At 54.2% G+C, this 15,406-nt stretch overlaps 3 protein-coding genes across 6 annotated transcripts in view; 2 read left to right on the top strand and 1 right to left on the bottom strand.

Moving 5' to 3' along the window:
• Positions 1–15,406, bottom strand: part of LOC126960995 (UPF0488 protein C8orf33) — a 200,659-nt gene that overhangs the window by 169,304 nt on the left and 15,949 nt on the right. The gene's annotated exons all lie outside the window — the stretch shown is intronic.
• The window catches only part of ZNF34 (zinc finger protein 34), a 129,082-nt gene that overhangs the window by 42,377 nt on the left and 71,299 nt on the right, over positions 1–15,406 (top strand). The window lies entirely within an intron of this gene.
• On the top strand, positions 4,694–7,754 carry COMMD5 (COMM domain containing 5). 4 transcript variants are annotated; one of them, XM_050800988.1, is made up of 2 exons: positions 4,694–4,922; positions 6,818–7,754. In XM_050800988.1, the coding sequence occupies exon 2, from the start codon at positions 6,875–6,877 to the stop codon at positions 7,547–7,549; it is 675 nt and encodes a 224-aa protein (XP_050656945.1). In that variant the 5' UTR covers positions 4,694–4,922; positions 6,818–6,874; the 3' UTR covers positions 7,550–7,754. The 4 variants fall into 4 exon arrangements, with proteins under 4 accessions (XP_050656945.1, XP_050656943.1, XP_050656946.1 ...); XM_050800986.1 differs by lacking the exon at positions 4,694–4,922 and adding an exon at positions 5,190–5,285; XM_050800989.1 differs by lacking the exon at positions 4,694–4,922 and adding an exon at positions 5,229–5,438.

Raw genomic sequence — 15,406 nt, forward strand, 5'->3', positions numbered from 1 at the left:
CTCAAACGTCCTTGCAGCAGCTGTAGCTTATTCAGTAGGATCCTTGTTGTGTGCTCCTGGGGCACTGGACCTCCAACCCTACAAAGTCCAGAACCATGTAGAGAGGAAACGCAAAATCTCCCAGTAGGCTATGGGAGAGTTTGGGTGAGTTGGGCCACTCCTGCTTCAAATCTGTTTCCCAGATTCATGTGTTCTTTCTGTTGGGAGCACAGTACCATAAAAAGTATCCAAATTAATGCATGGCATCCCAAAGGATGGTGCCATCCTTTCAGAGCATCTTCTCCACGCTGCTGCTTCAGCTGAGCCTCTAGAAGGCCAGTGCAGAGTTGCGTGAGGCTGGCTGCTACAATACAGGTACCAGTGGATCCCACTAGGATGCTGCTGTGTGAGGATTCATGCCTCTGAATGAAGCAACCTAAGCCCCAGGCAGTGGTGTGGGCTGAGGCTCTGTAGGAAAGGCCAGCTGGTACCTGAAATAGGCGTCCATTCGTGTGAGAACAAACGGCCAGCCTTTCCAGGATAGAAAGGGCATGATGGCGTCCACCCTGTTATGGACAATTTGGACATCCAGAGGTGGCAGCTGCCAGGCAGGCCCTGGTAAGGGAGTTCATGCTCCTCCTCCTGCCTCGGCCTCCCAATGTGCTGGAATTACAGGCATGAACCACTGCGCCCGGCAACATGAGACCCAGGGTGAAGGAGGTCTTCCATATGGAATCTTCATTTTTGTCACCAGGGTCACCCCTTTCACGCTCCAGAGTGGCTGGCGGTGAGGACTGGTGTCCACCGGTGAGTGATTTCGTCTGCTTGGCTGCTCAGTGCCTCGTGTGCTGGATGCCTTGGTGGGCAGATATGTGCGAACACCTTCCCACTCTGTGCCCTCCTGTGTGTTCACCACTGCTTCAACCCAGACCTCGTCTGCAGGCTCCTTTTCCTTCTGGCCCCCACAGAAGGTGGGGACACAAGGCTGCCCAGAAGTCTGGGCATTCTCACCTCAGGCCACTTCTGTTTGCAGACATGGGGTGGCCGGGCATGCTGCCTGCAGTTCTGCCCACTGGGAAGGTTTTCCTTCCCACCCTTGAGAGTGGCAGTAATACAGCTGCTGCTGCCTATTTCACATGTGCCATGCACTGAGCCCATCCATCTACAAATCACCCTCCATCAGCCACGCAGGAACCCACTGCAGCTATAGACTTGAGCTGCACATCACGTGTGCCATGTACAGCCATAGGCTTGAGCTGAGGGAGGCACGTGGGCTGGGCTGCCTGCTCCCTCATCTCACTCTGGCGCTCTGGCCCTGCATGGATACCATCCTGGCCATGCCCTTGCCACATTCTGATGGATGCTGCTGGGCTGCCTGACGTCACGCCTGGGGAGGCCTGACAGAGCTCAGCTCATACTGGAAGTGTGTGTGGATGCAGGGCCATTTGAGGTCCCATAGACAAGTGTTCTATTCTCTGCTGCAGGCGGTGCAGCCTTGCTCTGGGATCCAGCCATCCTTGCACCTTTCAAATGCCTGCATCATTGCCCCTTGCACGGACTCCTTTCTGCTGAGACATTTTCCCAGGTCACAAGGGAAAGCTTAGTAGTGGAGCCTCACCTTGTGCCAGGGACTGTCAGTGCCCCACCTCCTAATCAGAACAGTACCCTCTTCACCTGCAGAAGGTGGGTGGGCCAGTCCCAAATGTCCGTCTGATCACTGGTTTTCTCAAGCTGCTTTTGGCTCATTTATGTTGGTCTGGGTCCTCCAAGAAGACGACGTCAAGATAGGATTAAGGATGCAAACGTCTTGTTCAGAGAAATGCCTGGGATAGAAAATAGTGAGGTAACCAGGAAGATGGAGGAGCCATCAGATGGCTTCAAGCTTGACACCCAGCAGAGAGAAGTTTGGGTGGAAGTGTCTCGGCAGCTGTGCAGTGATGTCTTCCCACCACAGCTGACAGTTGGAGAATGGCATTAGTTTATGCATTAATGTTTTATCTTAGATCATTTGGCCAGGGTGCTGTTTGCCTGGTTTGTCTCCTGTGAGGCTACCTTATTCCCTTTTGTAATTAATAATAATTACACTGCATGGTGATGTTTTGACACTGTGTAAATATCCTGAGCCTCAGGCCCTGGAGACACCTGGCTTTCGCAAGTGTTGGTGCTTCTTCCCCGAGTCACCACCACGGTATCCGCTGCGGCTGACTGAGGATGCCACAGGTTCTTTGGCATCCCTCCCGTTGACAGCAGGAGCAATGTCTTCTTGAATCTGGGCAGGCTCTGTCACTGCTTTGACCAAGAGAATGATGATAATTTGAGAAACATTTTCCATAAGGACTGCATATAAACATTAAACTTCAGGGTCCTGAAAGTCCAGGGCATGAAAAGGCTGTTCTAGATTGAAGGAGACAAGAAATAGGACAAGTGAGTGCAACTCGTGACCCTCGGCTGAGTCCTCATGCTCTGAGGGACAGCTCCGCAGTGAGCAGGTCACACGAACCTACCCCCAAAGGCTGAGGGAGCTGAGAGGTTGAAAAAAGAGGCTGACAAATGCAGTTTCTCGGAAAGAAACATTTAATAGAGACTTATGAACAGAAGTAGTATCTCGGGCAGCCACAAGACAGTGGATCACTGCACCTGCCCTCCAGAAAGCATCCTTTATATAGCAACATTTTTGGTAAAAACGTGCAGCTGGTGATGCCTCAGACTTTCTTGCAGAATTCCTGACTGCTGGGGAAGTTAGGTAAGCATCTTTCTGAGGGGTTATCAACGCTACAGGCCTTGTGTGAAGACCTTGGTACGCAGGAGTCTAACATCGGCCACCACAGTGATTTTGCTTCAAGATGACACCACTCTTGCCAGGCAACAGGGTGTTTTCCTTCAGAGACATTGCAGGGACACCTGGTGACCCTTGAATGGGGGTCTCTGGGAAGGTGCACTATTCATGCAACCTTTTATCTAAGCTTGAAATTGTTTCAAGCTAAATTAACTTACAAATGTTGATCATAGTAAGGAAGGAGACCACCACTTCTCATGCTGCCCTCCTCTCCCCCTGTCTTGACTAGTTTAAAAGACAGGAGAAGAGGGAAAAAACAAAAAGAAAGAAACAGAAGATAAATAGCCAGATGACCTTGGCACGATCACCCAGCCCTGGTGGTTAAAAATAATATAATAATAATATCAACCTCTAACCTGAACTGTTTGTGTTATCTGTAAATTCCAGACATTGCATAAGAAAGCACTGTAAAACTTTCTGTTCTGTTAGTTGATGCATGTAGCCCCCAGTCACGTTCTCCACGCTTGCCCAATCTATCATAATAACCCTTTCACGTGGACCCTTTAGAGTTGTAAGCCCTTAAAAGGGCCAATAATTTCTTTTTCAAGGAGCTTGGCTCTTCAGACACAAGTCTGCTGAAGCTCCCGGCCCAATAAAACCCCTTCCTTCTTTAACCCGGTGTCTGAGAAGTTCTGTCTGCAGGTCGTCCTGCTACAATAGGATGAGAGTTCTCCAGGCACTCTGGCCTTTGGGTGGGAACTGTCTCCAAAACTCACCCCCAGGTTCCTGGCTCTCCTCACTTCTGGAGGGGGTGGGTCTGCCATGTAACCACTGCTCTGACCTCACAAATGATAGCACTTCACATTTTTGCTTCAGATATTTTAAAGGGAAATAACACCTTACAGATGCAGTCTCTTTCTAAACTTCCCAGATCCATTCCCTTTAAACAATCCTCCCTCAGCATGGTTTTTAGACTTGATTTGTTTTGTTTTGTTTTAGAAATGGAGTCTTGCCATGTTCCCCAGGCTGGTCTCAAATTCCTGGACTCAAGCGGTCTTCACTCTGCCTCTCAAGTAGCTGGGCCTATAGCCTGCCCTCACCTCCTGCTGTGAGGCCAGTTCCTAACAGGCCACTGAACTGTAGTGGTCCATAGCCTGAGGGTTGGGGACCCCTGCTATAGGTGCACACCACCACACCTGGTTTTTTAAAAATTTTTGTAAAAATGAAGCCTTGATACGTCGCCCAGGCTGGTCTTGAACTACTAGCCTCAAGTGGTCCTCCCACCTAGTCCTCATAAAGTACTGGGATTATAGGCATGAGCCACCACACCCAGTCTCCACTCCTATTTGTTACTGAACACTATTCCATTGTATGGCTGATGTGGTTTGCATCTGTGTCCCCGCCCAAATCTCATGCTGAAAGGTAATCCCCAGTGCTGGAGGTGGGGCCTGGTGGGAGGTGATCAGATCGCGGGGGTGGCCTTTCAGGAATGGTTCACTGCCATACCCTTAAGTTATGTGTTCATGATAGAGTTCTCCTGAGATCTGGCTGCCCGCCTCAGCCTCCCAAAGTGCTGGTGTTACAGGCGGGAGCCACCGCACCCAGCCTGTCACTTTTATTATAACCCTTCTAATGGTATGAAATGGTACCTCCCTGTGGCTTCAATTCGCATTTCTCTAATAGCCAACGATGCTGAAGGCTTCAAGTACCCATTACTCACTTTGTATCTTCCTTGATGTCCACTCAAATCTTCTGCCCATTTAATTAGGTTGTTTCCCTTCTTTTCAGTCTAAAAAAAAAAAAAAAGTTTTATTGGGCTATAATTCACATACCATATAAATTCACCCATTTTATACAATTCAATGATTTTGGCACATTATTTTTCACTATAGTAAAATACATGTTAAATAAACGTACGGGAGGCCATTGTTTCGGACCAAGCTCCTGCACTAGGGCCCAACAGAGCAGCCCAAGGCGGAACGGAGTCACCCGCGCCGGCCGCCACCCGACCGGAGGGGAAACGGGGCAGCTCTCAAAACCCTGGCGGCGCAGACCGTGCACGCGGGACAGGGACGCCCGCTCGGCTCCGCTCCGCGCTGATCCGCAAGGTCCCGTTCCCCGCCGCCCACCCGGAGCCGACGAAAGCCAGCGAGCGCCTCAGCCTCAGGTGACTGGAATTCTGACCCCGACCACGGGAGGCGTCTCCCGCTTTACCCTCCTCTGCGCGAGCTGGGAGGGAGACGCGGGCCCAGGCTGCAGTTTCTACCTCAGAAACGGAAACAAAACACCGCCTTCTGTTTCCCTTTTCCTCGGGGAAAGAAAAAAAAAAACCGTCTAAGGCCAGGCCTGGGACCCCGCCGCGGCGACCCCCGACTCACCCGGGCGGGGAGGGGGCAGGGCCTGGCGCGGCCTCGGCTCCGCCCCTCGGGGTCCTTGCTGCTTTCCTAGAGCGACCCGGAAGTGGCCCTTGGGGCGCTTCCGGGGACCAGGCACGCTTTTGGCTGCATCAGCTGGGGATCGCCGGCACCAGGTGCTGGGGGCGACTGGGACCGCGGGAGCGTGGGGTGGAGCGGGTGGAGTCTCCCTCCCGGGCTGGGGGTGCGGGCCTAGGAAAGGCTGCTTCGCCGCTGTGTCCCGGGAGCTCTCCATACTGCGGGGTTTTTCCGCGGAGGAGCGCCCGCCGGTAGGTTGAGCCCGAACCGTGGGGGCGGCGACGGGCGCTCGACTCTGTGCACCAAGGCCCCCGCGCCCCCATCAGAGCCGCGGGTACGGAGTCGGGGTGCGAACCCGGCCTGCCAAGCCGCGTGACCGGAAGCGGGCAGCTCGGAGGCCTTCCCGGATGGCCCTTTGGAGTGGGAAGGCGCTGCTCGTGCTGGCGGGGCGGTGAAGGAGTTGCCAGTGGGTGGTCGTTGACTTTCAGGGAGAATAGAGGCGCCGTGAAGCCCCTGAGGAGCTCCCTGGGCTCCCCCAGAGCTGTGCAGTGGCCTGACAAGTGCCTTGAGGACAGGAGCTGTGCCCCGCCAAGCTCTGCTCCAGCCCCTGTTGTGCTGAGGTGAACAGGTGCTTGTGCTGCTGCGCTGCCCCATCAGGTGCGTCGGCACCCTCTTTAGATGCGGCACTTGCCTCTGTTGCCACCCGTTGCTCAGCGCCTCCAGCCCCGGGCTTGAGGGCTGTGGTGGAAACCGCTGGGACTTCTGAATAGACAGGTCTAGGCTCCAGTCCTTGATTTTGGCAGCTGTGTTTACAGCTTTGATTTCTTTTTACTTTTCTTTTCTTCCTCCCTCCCTCCCCCCTCTCCCTCCCTTCCTTCCGTGCTTCCTTCCTCACAGCATCTGGCTCTGTTGTCCAGGCTGGAGTGCAGTGGCTCGATTTCGCCTCACTGCAGCCACGACCTCCTGGGCCCAAGGGATCCTCTGTCCTCAGCCTTCTGAGTAGCTGGGACTACAGACGTGCACCACCATGCCTGGCTGGTTTTTAAAATTTTTTGTAGAAACGGGGCCTTGCTCTGATGCCCAGGTTGGTCTCCAACTCCTGGGCTCAAGCAATCCGCTGGCCTCACCCTCACAAAGTGCTGAGATTTCAGGCTTGAGCCACTGCACCTGGCCTAGAGCCTTATCTCCCTGTCAGGTGAAAATGCTATTTCTTCTTGCCCGCTGTTGTGAAGGATTCAAGTTTGAATAGTTAAATGGTCTCAGTGTGGTCCGTGGCGCCAGCTGCCTGTGTCCCTATGTTCCCTGGACCTTTCCCCTAGTTCATTCTTTCATCTGTTAACTTACTTGGAGAACTTGTGCTGTTTCCTGGTCCTCCTCCCTGCTCCGCCACTTCTCTGCCAATTCCTGCTTGCCCTTCATGCCTTAGATGTCACTTCCTCTGGGAGGCCTCTGCTCCTCCTGGGACTGTCATGGACCCCTCTGCCACCTGCTCCCAGGGCCACCTCCCCAGCACTGACTGTCATTGGTAGTTCACACTGTCAGCATCCTGATGATGGGGACCCTATCAACCCTCACTCGCTGGCCCAAAGGACGTGAGAGTCACTGGTCCTCTCCCCCTGCCCCACTCTAGGCATCTGCATCTGGGACCGACCTCCTGGGCTGGCTGATCAAGGAAGAAGCAGCAGCAATGTCTGCTGTGGGGGCTGCAGCTCCGTACCTGCATCATCCTAGTGATAGTCACAGTGGCCGAGTGAGTTTCTTGGGGGCCCAGCTTCCTCCAGAGGTGGCAGCAATGGCCCGACTACTAGGTGACCTAGACAGGAGCACGTTCAGAAAATTGCTGAAGCTTGTGGTCAGCAGCCTGCAGGGGGAGGACTGCCGAGAGGCTGTGCAGCGTCTTCGGGTCAGCGCCGACCTGCCGGAGGAGCGGCTGGGTGCCCTGTTGGCAGGCATGCACACGCTGCTCCAGCAAGCCCTCCGTCTGCCCCCCGCCAGCCTGAAGCCTGACACCTTCAGGGACCAGCTCCAGGAGCTCTGCATCCCCCAAGACCTGGTCGGGGACTTGGCCAGCGTGGTATTTGGGAGCCAGCGGCCCCTCCTTGATTGCGTGGCCCAGCAGCAGGGGGCCTGGCTGCCCCATGTTGCTGACTTTCGGTGGCGGGTGGATGTAGCAATCTCTACCAGTGCCCTGGCTCGCTCCCTGCAGCCCAGCGTCCTGATGCAGCTGAAGCTTTCAGATGGGTCAGCATACCGCTTCGAGGTCCCCACAGCCAAATTCCAGGAGCTGCGGTACAGCGTGGCTCTGGTCCTGAAGGAGATGGCAGATCTGGAGAAGAGGTGTGAGCGCAGACTGCAGGACTGACCCCTCACTTGGCCAGTCCCATTCAGGTCAGGCTTGGACAGGCACCTGAGATGGTGCCAAAGTGCCGCTGACTCTTCCCAGGACAGCTCTGTCCTTGCCATGAGGCAGGCTCTTAAGTGAGAGTGTTTGAACGTAATTATGTAGTTTTCTGTTTAATTGAAAAAGAGAACTATGCCTTTTTTTCTTTTTTTGAAGTAAAGCAGCTGTAAACAACATGTTTCTCTAGGCGGGTGTTGAACCTCACACCCTCCCTTTCCCTGTACATTTGTCTTTGCTGCTGGGCGTGGCTATGTGGCCAGGTTGAGGCCCTTTGTAGACACCATACAGTTGCTCAGCCTGGCCCCATGTAGCCAGGTGCTTTTGTAGATCTTGTATTTTAGCTTGGGCATTTTCATTCTTCTGCCTTAAATCCCTGACCCCACCGAGCTGACATTCTAGTGGGGCTGAGGGGAGGGGAAACATTGTAAAATAAATAATAAAAATTTACTGGAATAGCTTGTCAGAGGATGGGATGGGATGCAGCAAATAGGGTGGGGTCTGCGTGCTGATGGGGTGACCTTCCTTGAGGGTGTGACATCTGAGCGAGGACTTGAAGGAGTGACGGGCACAGCGCTCTGAGGGGGGCAGCACAAGGTAAGGAGGACGGTGCACAGGCGGCCAGCGTGGGGAGGCCTAACGTGCTTAAGGCCTGCCTGGCTGCAGCCCAGTAAGTGGCGATCACTGGGGGGAGGTGACGTTGGGGAGGGTACAGAGGTCAGGGCACTAGGGCCTTTTAAAGACTTTGGCTCAGTTCTGAGTGACAGAGGAGCCCTTTTGAGGGTTTCAGCAAAGGAGAGACATGATCTGGTGACTGGCTGCTGTGTGGAGGGGGGCAAGGGAAGAGGCTAGAGCCTGGCAGAGAGGCTGTCACCAGGGTGGACTTGGTGGCAGGGACCTCTCCCGGGTGCCTCTAGGGCGGGTGTGTGCAGGGGTTGTAGCCAGCTTTGCAGCTTCCAGCATAACTGTGTTCCAGGAGGGGCCTTGGGGCTCAGTCTTTGCAAAGCCATTTTCGGTCAGCTGGGTTCCAGCTGACTGCCCCTGCCTCCATGGAGCACTTCTGGCCATGTCTGGTCTGTTCTCTGCCGAGAAACCTCCCCTTGTCTTTGAGTGCCTGGGGTTGCTTGGCTGTTTGTCTTGTCTGCAGTTTTTGGTTTGTCTCCTCCACTAGCCTGGATTTCTTCCTCTTCCTCCATGGGCAGTTCTGACATGTCGGGGTGCAGAGGAGTACCTGGGGGTGGGGTCAGCAGACTCTGGGAGGGGCCCAGGTGCCCTCTAAGGCGCATGCTTGTGGCTTCTGCCATCTGGTCGTTCACTCGACTTCGTCCCACCCTCACTGAGTTCCAGGTACAGCCCTCCTGTCTCCCCAAAGGCACTGTCCCTACCACTGTCTTCGGGTCAGGAATATGACCAGCCACTTCCTGCATTCTCCGTCCCCAGATGTGGATGTGGCTGGGGCTGCAGCAGCTGAGACCATGTTGCCTTTCTCACTCACCGGCCCTGGCCCTGCAGGGACAGCAGCTTTAGGGACAGCCCCATCCTTCTTCTCCCAGCTGCTTTGCAAAGCCTGTGTGGAGCCCAGAGCACAGACCTGCCCTGGGTCCTGAGGCTGACCTCTCACCGTCTCTCATTGGGAATCTGTGTTTACCTCAATTCATCTGTGAACCCTTGGGCTTGTCTCAAGCAGGGACCCAGGCAAACCAAGACACAGCCATGAAAAGACAGCTTGTGAGACACAGGCAGGGGAGTGGGCCATTCCCGGGACTGGGGCTGGCACTGCCTGAGTGCAGGGGAGTGAGGGACAGAGAGGGCAAGTGCAGGGACAGCAGCTGGCCTCAAGGCCACACACAGGATTTTGGTCATTCCGCTGGGGCAAGGGGCCGGTGGGGTTTTAATCAGGACAGACATGATCCAATTGGACTTGAGATCCCTGCAGACTTAGAGGCCACTTCCTCTGGCTCAGCAGTGAACAGACTCTTCCCACAAAGGGCAAGAGAGTAAACATTTTCGATTTTGTGGGCCATGAAGTTTCTGTCCACCCTGCCATGGTGGCTTGAAAGCAGTCACACAATACATAAACAAATAGATATGGCTGTGTTCCAATACCATCTTTTTTTTGAGACGGGAGTTCCACTCTTGTTGCCCAGGCTGGTGTGCAACGTCACGATCTCGACTCACTGCAACCTCTGCCTCCCAGGTTCAAGCAATTCTCCTGCCTCAGCCTCCCAAACAGCTGGGATTATAGACGCCTACCACCACGCCCAGCTAATTTTTGTATTTTTGGTAGAGACAGGGTTTCACCATGTTGGCCAGGCTGGTCTTGAACTCCTGACCTCAGGTGATCCGCCCACCTTGGCCTCCCAAAGTGCTGTGATTACAGGCATGAGCCACTAAGCCTAGCCTCCAATAACATTTTTTTAATGGATATTGAAATTTTCCCTTTTTTTGAGACAAGGTCTCCCCGCCATCCAGTCTGGAATGCAGTGGCACAATCATGGCTCACTGTAGCCTCAACCTCCTGGGCTCACAGGCACACCACACCACGCCCGGCTAATTTTCATATTTTTTGGAGAGATGGGGTTTCACCATGTTGCCCAGGCTGGTCTTGAATTCCTGGGCTCTGGTGTTCTGCCCACCTCGGCCTCCCAAAGTGCTGGTATTACAGCAATGAGCCACCGCACCCAGTCATGAAATTTTAATTTCATGTGTCACAAAGTATTTTTTTTCCATTTAAAAACCATTCTTAGGCCAGGCATGGTTGGGGCCAACCCCATGAGCCCGCTGGACCCCTCCAATGCAGAGCACCTGTCCATCCTTGTCAATGGTCAGTCTCCATTGGACCTGGACTCCAGGGCAGGGGCTGGCTCTGTCCATCTTTGTCCCCGTGGTTTGCGCAAGGCCGTGCATAGAGAACAGATGTCTGCATCTGGGAAATTACTTCCTTGGTTTTCTTGGCCTTAGCTCTCTGTGGAAACTTGCTGGCGAGTTCCCTCTCCTGAGCTCAAAGCCTGGACACCTCCCCGGCTGCATCACTCATTCATTCAGCAAACATTTCTGGGGCTCTGAGTCAAGCTGCACGCACTGGGGACTTGGGGATTTATAAAATGGCCTGGGCCCGGCCCTTGCTCTGCTCCACTTTGTGAAGCTTCCAGAAAGCTCCAAATAGTTTCAATTCAGTGTCATAAATTGAAGACTATTCTGATAGTTGAGATAAAAAGCAATTCCAGACCTAGGTTATAATTTATTGTCTCCAAAACAGAAACCCAAAATGTTTTCATTTATTTATATATTGTGGAGACGGCCTCACTCTGTCCCGCAGGCTGGAGTGCAGTGGTGCGATCACAGCTCACTGCAGCCTCCCAACTCCTGGGCTCATGTGAGCCTTCCTTGGCTCCCCAAAGGGCTGGGATTACAGGCATGAGCCACCGCGCCTGGCCTGGAAACTCTTCAGCTGAGTTTCCTGAAGGCCAAATTGCACAATTGTGCGAGCAGGTCACGGGATAGTCCAGCACCTGCACTACCCCGAGCAGCCCCTCCTCTCCCTCTGCACAGGAGAACCAGAGCCTGTGCGCCAGGGCCGCCTGGCCTCCTCTCCCACTGCACAGGAGAACCACAGCCTGTGCGCCGGGGCCGCCTGTCCTCCTCTCCCTCTGCACAGGAGAACCAGAGCCTGTGCGCCGGGGCCGCCTGTCCTCCTCTCCCTCTGCACAGGAGAACCAGAGCCTGTGCGCCGGGGCCACCTGGATGCTTCCATGTGGTACTCGGATCTCAAAGCTGTGCAGCAGCTTAAATTTTAACTCGTGTGCTCACACCCTTGGCTCTCCACAAGCTGCCCCACGGACATGATGTGTCGTTTCCACATCCTGCAGCCAGAAGAGGACTCCTCCCCAGCTGGGCGCAGTGACTCACACCTGTCATCCCAGCACTCTGGGAGGCTGAGGCGGGCGGATCACCTGAGGTCAGGAGATCGAGACCATCCTGGCTAACACGGTGAAACCCCGTCTCTACAAAAAATACAAAAAAAAAAAAAATTAGCCGGGCGTGGTAGCAGGCACCTGTAGTCCCAGCTACTAAGGAGGCTGAGGCAGGAGAATGGTAGGAACCGGGAGGTGAAGCTTGCAGTGAGCCGAGATCGCGCCACTGCACTCCAGCCTGGGGGACAGAGTGAGACTCCGTCTCAAAAAACAAGGACTCCTCCCACCCCTCCGTGGCTAATGTCCAACCTGGATTGTTGGACTTTAGGTTTACTTCTGTTGAACTGACCCAACTGCCTTATTCTCAGTTGTACTGTGACATTCAGGTGAAGAAACCACTAAGGGCTGAGAGGAAAAAATAATCCTTCAGTGGCTGCAAGGCATGAAGTTATTTTCCAAGTTAAGGTGATCTGGCTGGTGTGGTAAACACTGCTGCAACAGGAAAGCTGCCAGAGGCTCCATGAAGACACCTGGGCATCACCAAGCCCAGGGACACTGTGCACGAATTTGATTTTAACATAGTCTTCAAATGTCGCAAGTCTCTTATTTTCTCCCCAACCATTCAGAAATGTAAAAGGCTGCGAATGGTTTGCCCGGTTTGCCAACCCTGATCTAGGACCATGTCAGTCCAGAGAGAATCCAGGTGCTGAAGCAGCATGAAGCTTGCACCCCAGCCCTTTTGGCTGGTTCCTGTTAGTGGAAAGAACACAGCATTGTGGTTAGCGCAGAATCTGGAATTTTCGGACCATCCATATGGCTGATGTTCCCCTCCTTTTGTCCTGCTCATGAACCAGGAAGTGGCCAAGAGGAGATGACGAGAGCCCAGGAGGAGGCAGGGTCAGAGTCTTTGACAGCAGGGTTCGGAAGGCCAGGAACAGGAGCTGCAGGTAGTGCATGTGGATGCCTTGGCTCTTGTCCCATGGTTGGGCGGCCCAGAAAGCCTGAAGTGGAGAAAAAGCAATGCCTGTGCTAGACCTGAAGGCGACCACCTGGCTAAGCACATTACCTGCCAAGACCCTCATCAGCAGCCACACAGCCCATGGCAGGGACGTTGCACACATACTCAGCATGTACAGAAGTTCCAGTGTGGGTAGGCGTGGCTGGAGAAAAGGCAGTTACAGTGGACACTGATTTCGTGGCTGTGGAGAGCACCATCACCCTTGCACACCAGGAGGAGCCCCTGAAGGGGCAGGTGGGAGGTCACCAGTCAGGGCTTTGCCCCCGGGAGCAGCACTGTAGTCTGGGAACACACTCGCAGCGTGTTAAGCTAAGCAGCAGCGGCTGGTGGTCACTCGGGCCCGCCAAGGGGTCAGATCCCCATCCACAGGCTGTAAAGACGAAACTCATGTGGACACAAGCACCCTGGACTCTGCTGTGTCCTTTGCCACCAGGGAAAGCTCTGGAACCTGCAAACACATGGACCAGCACAACCTGTTTCAACCTGATACAAATTCCCAAGTTGCTCTTAGGTTAGGCAGCTGAGGCTGCAACTTCTCAGTGACCCTGCCATGATGCCTAACCAGTGCGGCATGACCCAAGCCAGCAGTCACAAGCCCTGGCGTGACCTGTGTCCCTCTAGGCCACATGTTTGGGACGAAGGGATCACAAAGTATCCCTTCACTGGGGACGGGGGCCTTTGGGGCCCAAATATTTCTGTGTAATTATTGGCAGTGGCACCAAAAATCAGCAGGTTCCCCCTGGAACTCCTTCATACCTGAATGACCAGGACTGTGGAGACAGGCTTGAGGTCTTGCTGTTGGCCTCATGCCTGTGAATATCAGCCTTAATTAGATGCCGTGTGAGAAAATCAAATGGACAAGGTCCCAGCCTATTAGATTAGGGTTCAGCAGCAGATTCACATGAAAATTCAATTTCAGCAAAAAAGCATCATGCCTTGAGCAGATTACTGCAAGCCACCTGCCATCAGCCACACCTCCCTCCACGTTCCTGCATGTGCCAAGAACCCCACCATGCTCCACCTGGGCCACTTCTCAAGGTTGTGTTGGCAGCAGAAAACCTGAAGGGTGAGGTAACGGCCCCCCAGCTCCCAACAGAGCAGGCTCACTCCTCACCTCCAGGTTTCTCAGCTGTGCCTGCACCTGCTGGGCCTCTGCGTCATGGGAATGGTGGACAAAGGGAACTGATAGGGCCCTGACAACTGCGGTGAGTCATCTGCCTGCCGTCCCCTCCTAGCTGGAGTAGCTACAGGATTTCTCATGAGCTTCTACAAAGAATAAAATCTCAGACCCTCAGTTCTTGGCAGTTTTTGTTTCAGGCTGAGTTTTAAGGAAAGCTGTCCCACAGCATAAATTACATCCAGACCTGTAAAGTGGAGCAACTGGGGTTCTCCTCCCTGATCCTGCTTCTCCTCCCATCTGTCCTTTTGCCCTATGGTCTGCTGGTCTGCCCTACTGCAGCTCCTTAAGTTCTTTTCCCTACCATCGTTTTCCCCCACTTCCTCTCCCCAAGTTCTCCGGAGTCGTCCTTCCCCACTCCCTCACCACCTTCTTCCTTCCCCACTCCCTCGCCACCTTCTTCCTTCCCTACTCCCTCACCACCTTCTTCCTTCCCCACTCCGCCTTCTTCCTTCCCCACTCCGCCTTCTTCCTTCCCCACTCCGCCTTCTTCCTTCCCCACTCCCTCGCCACCTTCTTCCTTCCCCACTCCCTCGCCACCTTCTTCCTTCCCCACTCCCTCGCCACCTTATTCCTTCCCCACTCCCTCGCCACCTTATTCCTTCCCCACTCCGCCTTCTTCCTTCCCCACTCCCTCGCCACCTTCTTCCTTCCCCACTCCCTCGCCACCTTCTTCCTTCCCCACTCCCTCGCCACCTTCTTCCTTCCCCACTCCCTCGCCACCTTCTTCCTTCCCCACTCCCTCGCCACCTTCTTCCTTCCCCACTCCCTCGCCACCTTCTTCCTTCCCCACTCCCTCGCCACCTTCTTCCTTCCCCACTCCCTCGCCCCAAGTTCTTCGCTCGAACATCTTTTCTTCCCACCATCTTCTTTCCCCACTCCCTCTCCTCACCCCTTCTTCTCAGGTTCTTCTCCCCATGTGTTTCCCAACCACTTCTTTCCATCCCCTTTTCGTTTTTATTTTTTGAGACGGAGTCTCGCTCTGTCACCTAGGCTGGAGTGTGGTGGCGCGATCTCGGCTCACTGCAAGCTCCACCTCCCAGGTTCACGCCATTCTCCTGCCTCAGCCTCCTGAGTAGCTGGGACTACACCACCGCACCCGGCTAATTTTTTTGTATTTTTAGTAGAGATGGGGTTTCACCGTGTTAGCCAGGATGGTCTTGATCTCCTGACCTCGTGATCCACCCACCTTGGCCTCCCAAGTGCTGGGATTACAGGTGTGAGTCACCGTGCCTGGTCCATTTTTTCTTTTTCTCCACTGTCTGTATTTCCTCCTCACCACGTTCTACCCTCCCCCCCACCCAAAAAAAGTGGGGCAACTGCGCCAGTACAAGACAGTCATCAGCCTGAGGGCCTGTGCACACACGGGTGTGCTGGAGACACTGGCATGGACAGGGGTGGCTGTACTAGCATTCACTTGCGTGCTCGTTCTCTGACACGCACAGTGAGACGTGTTCTTCTACATTGCTTCCTCTCAGTGCCCTCTCACAGTGCATGTTTTCAGATATTCAAATAAGGCTCTGAGTTTCAGGGAGGGCAATGATGTCCTGGGTCACACAGCAAGCCCCTGGGACACAAGTGTGACCTCAGAACATGTGCTGTGACACCTTGCTTCTGTGCCTGGCACTGATATGTGCTCCATGAATGCCAACCGCACCAGTAGTGATGGTGTGTACCTGCTAGCCCAGCCTGCCTCTCTGAAGAAGGGGATA

This window comes from Macaca thibetana, chromosome 8 (assembly GCF_024542745.1).
Source record: "Macaca thibetana thibetana isolate TM-01 chromosome 8, ASM2454274v1, whole genome shotgun sequence".
NCBI classification, from domain to species: Eukaryota; Metazoa; Chordata; class Mammalia; order Primates; family Cercopithecidae; genus Macaca; species Macaca thibetana.

What these genes read in the sequence shown, in the direction of transcription:
- COMMD5 (XM_050800988.1), top strand. Translation starts at nt 6,875, where the DNA reads ATGTCTGCTGTGGGGGCTGCAGCTCCGTACCTGCATCATCCTAGTGAT.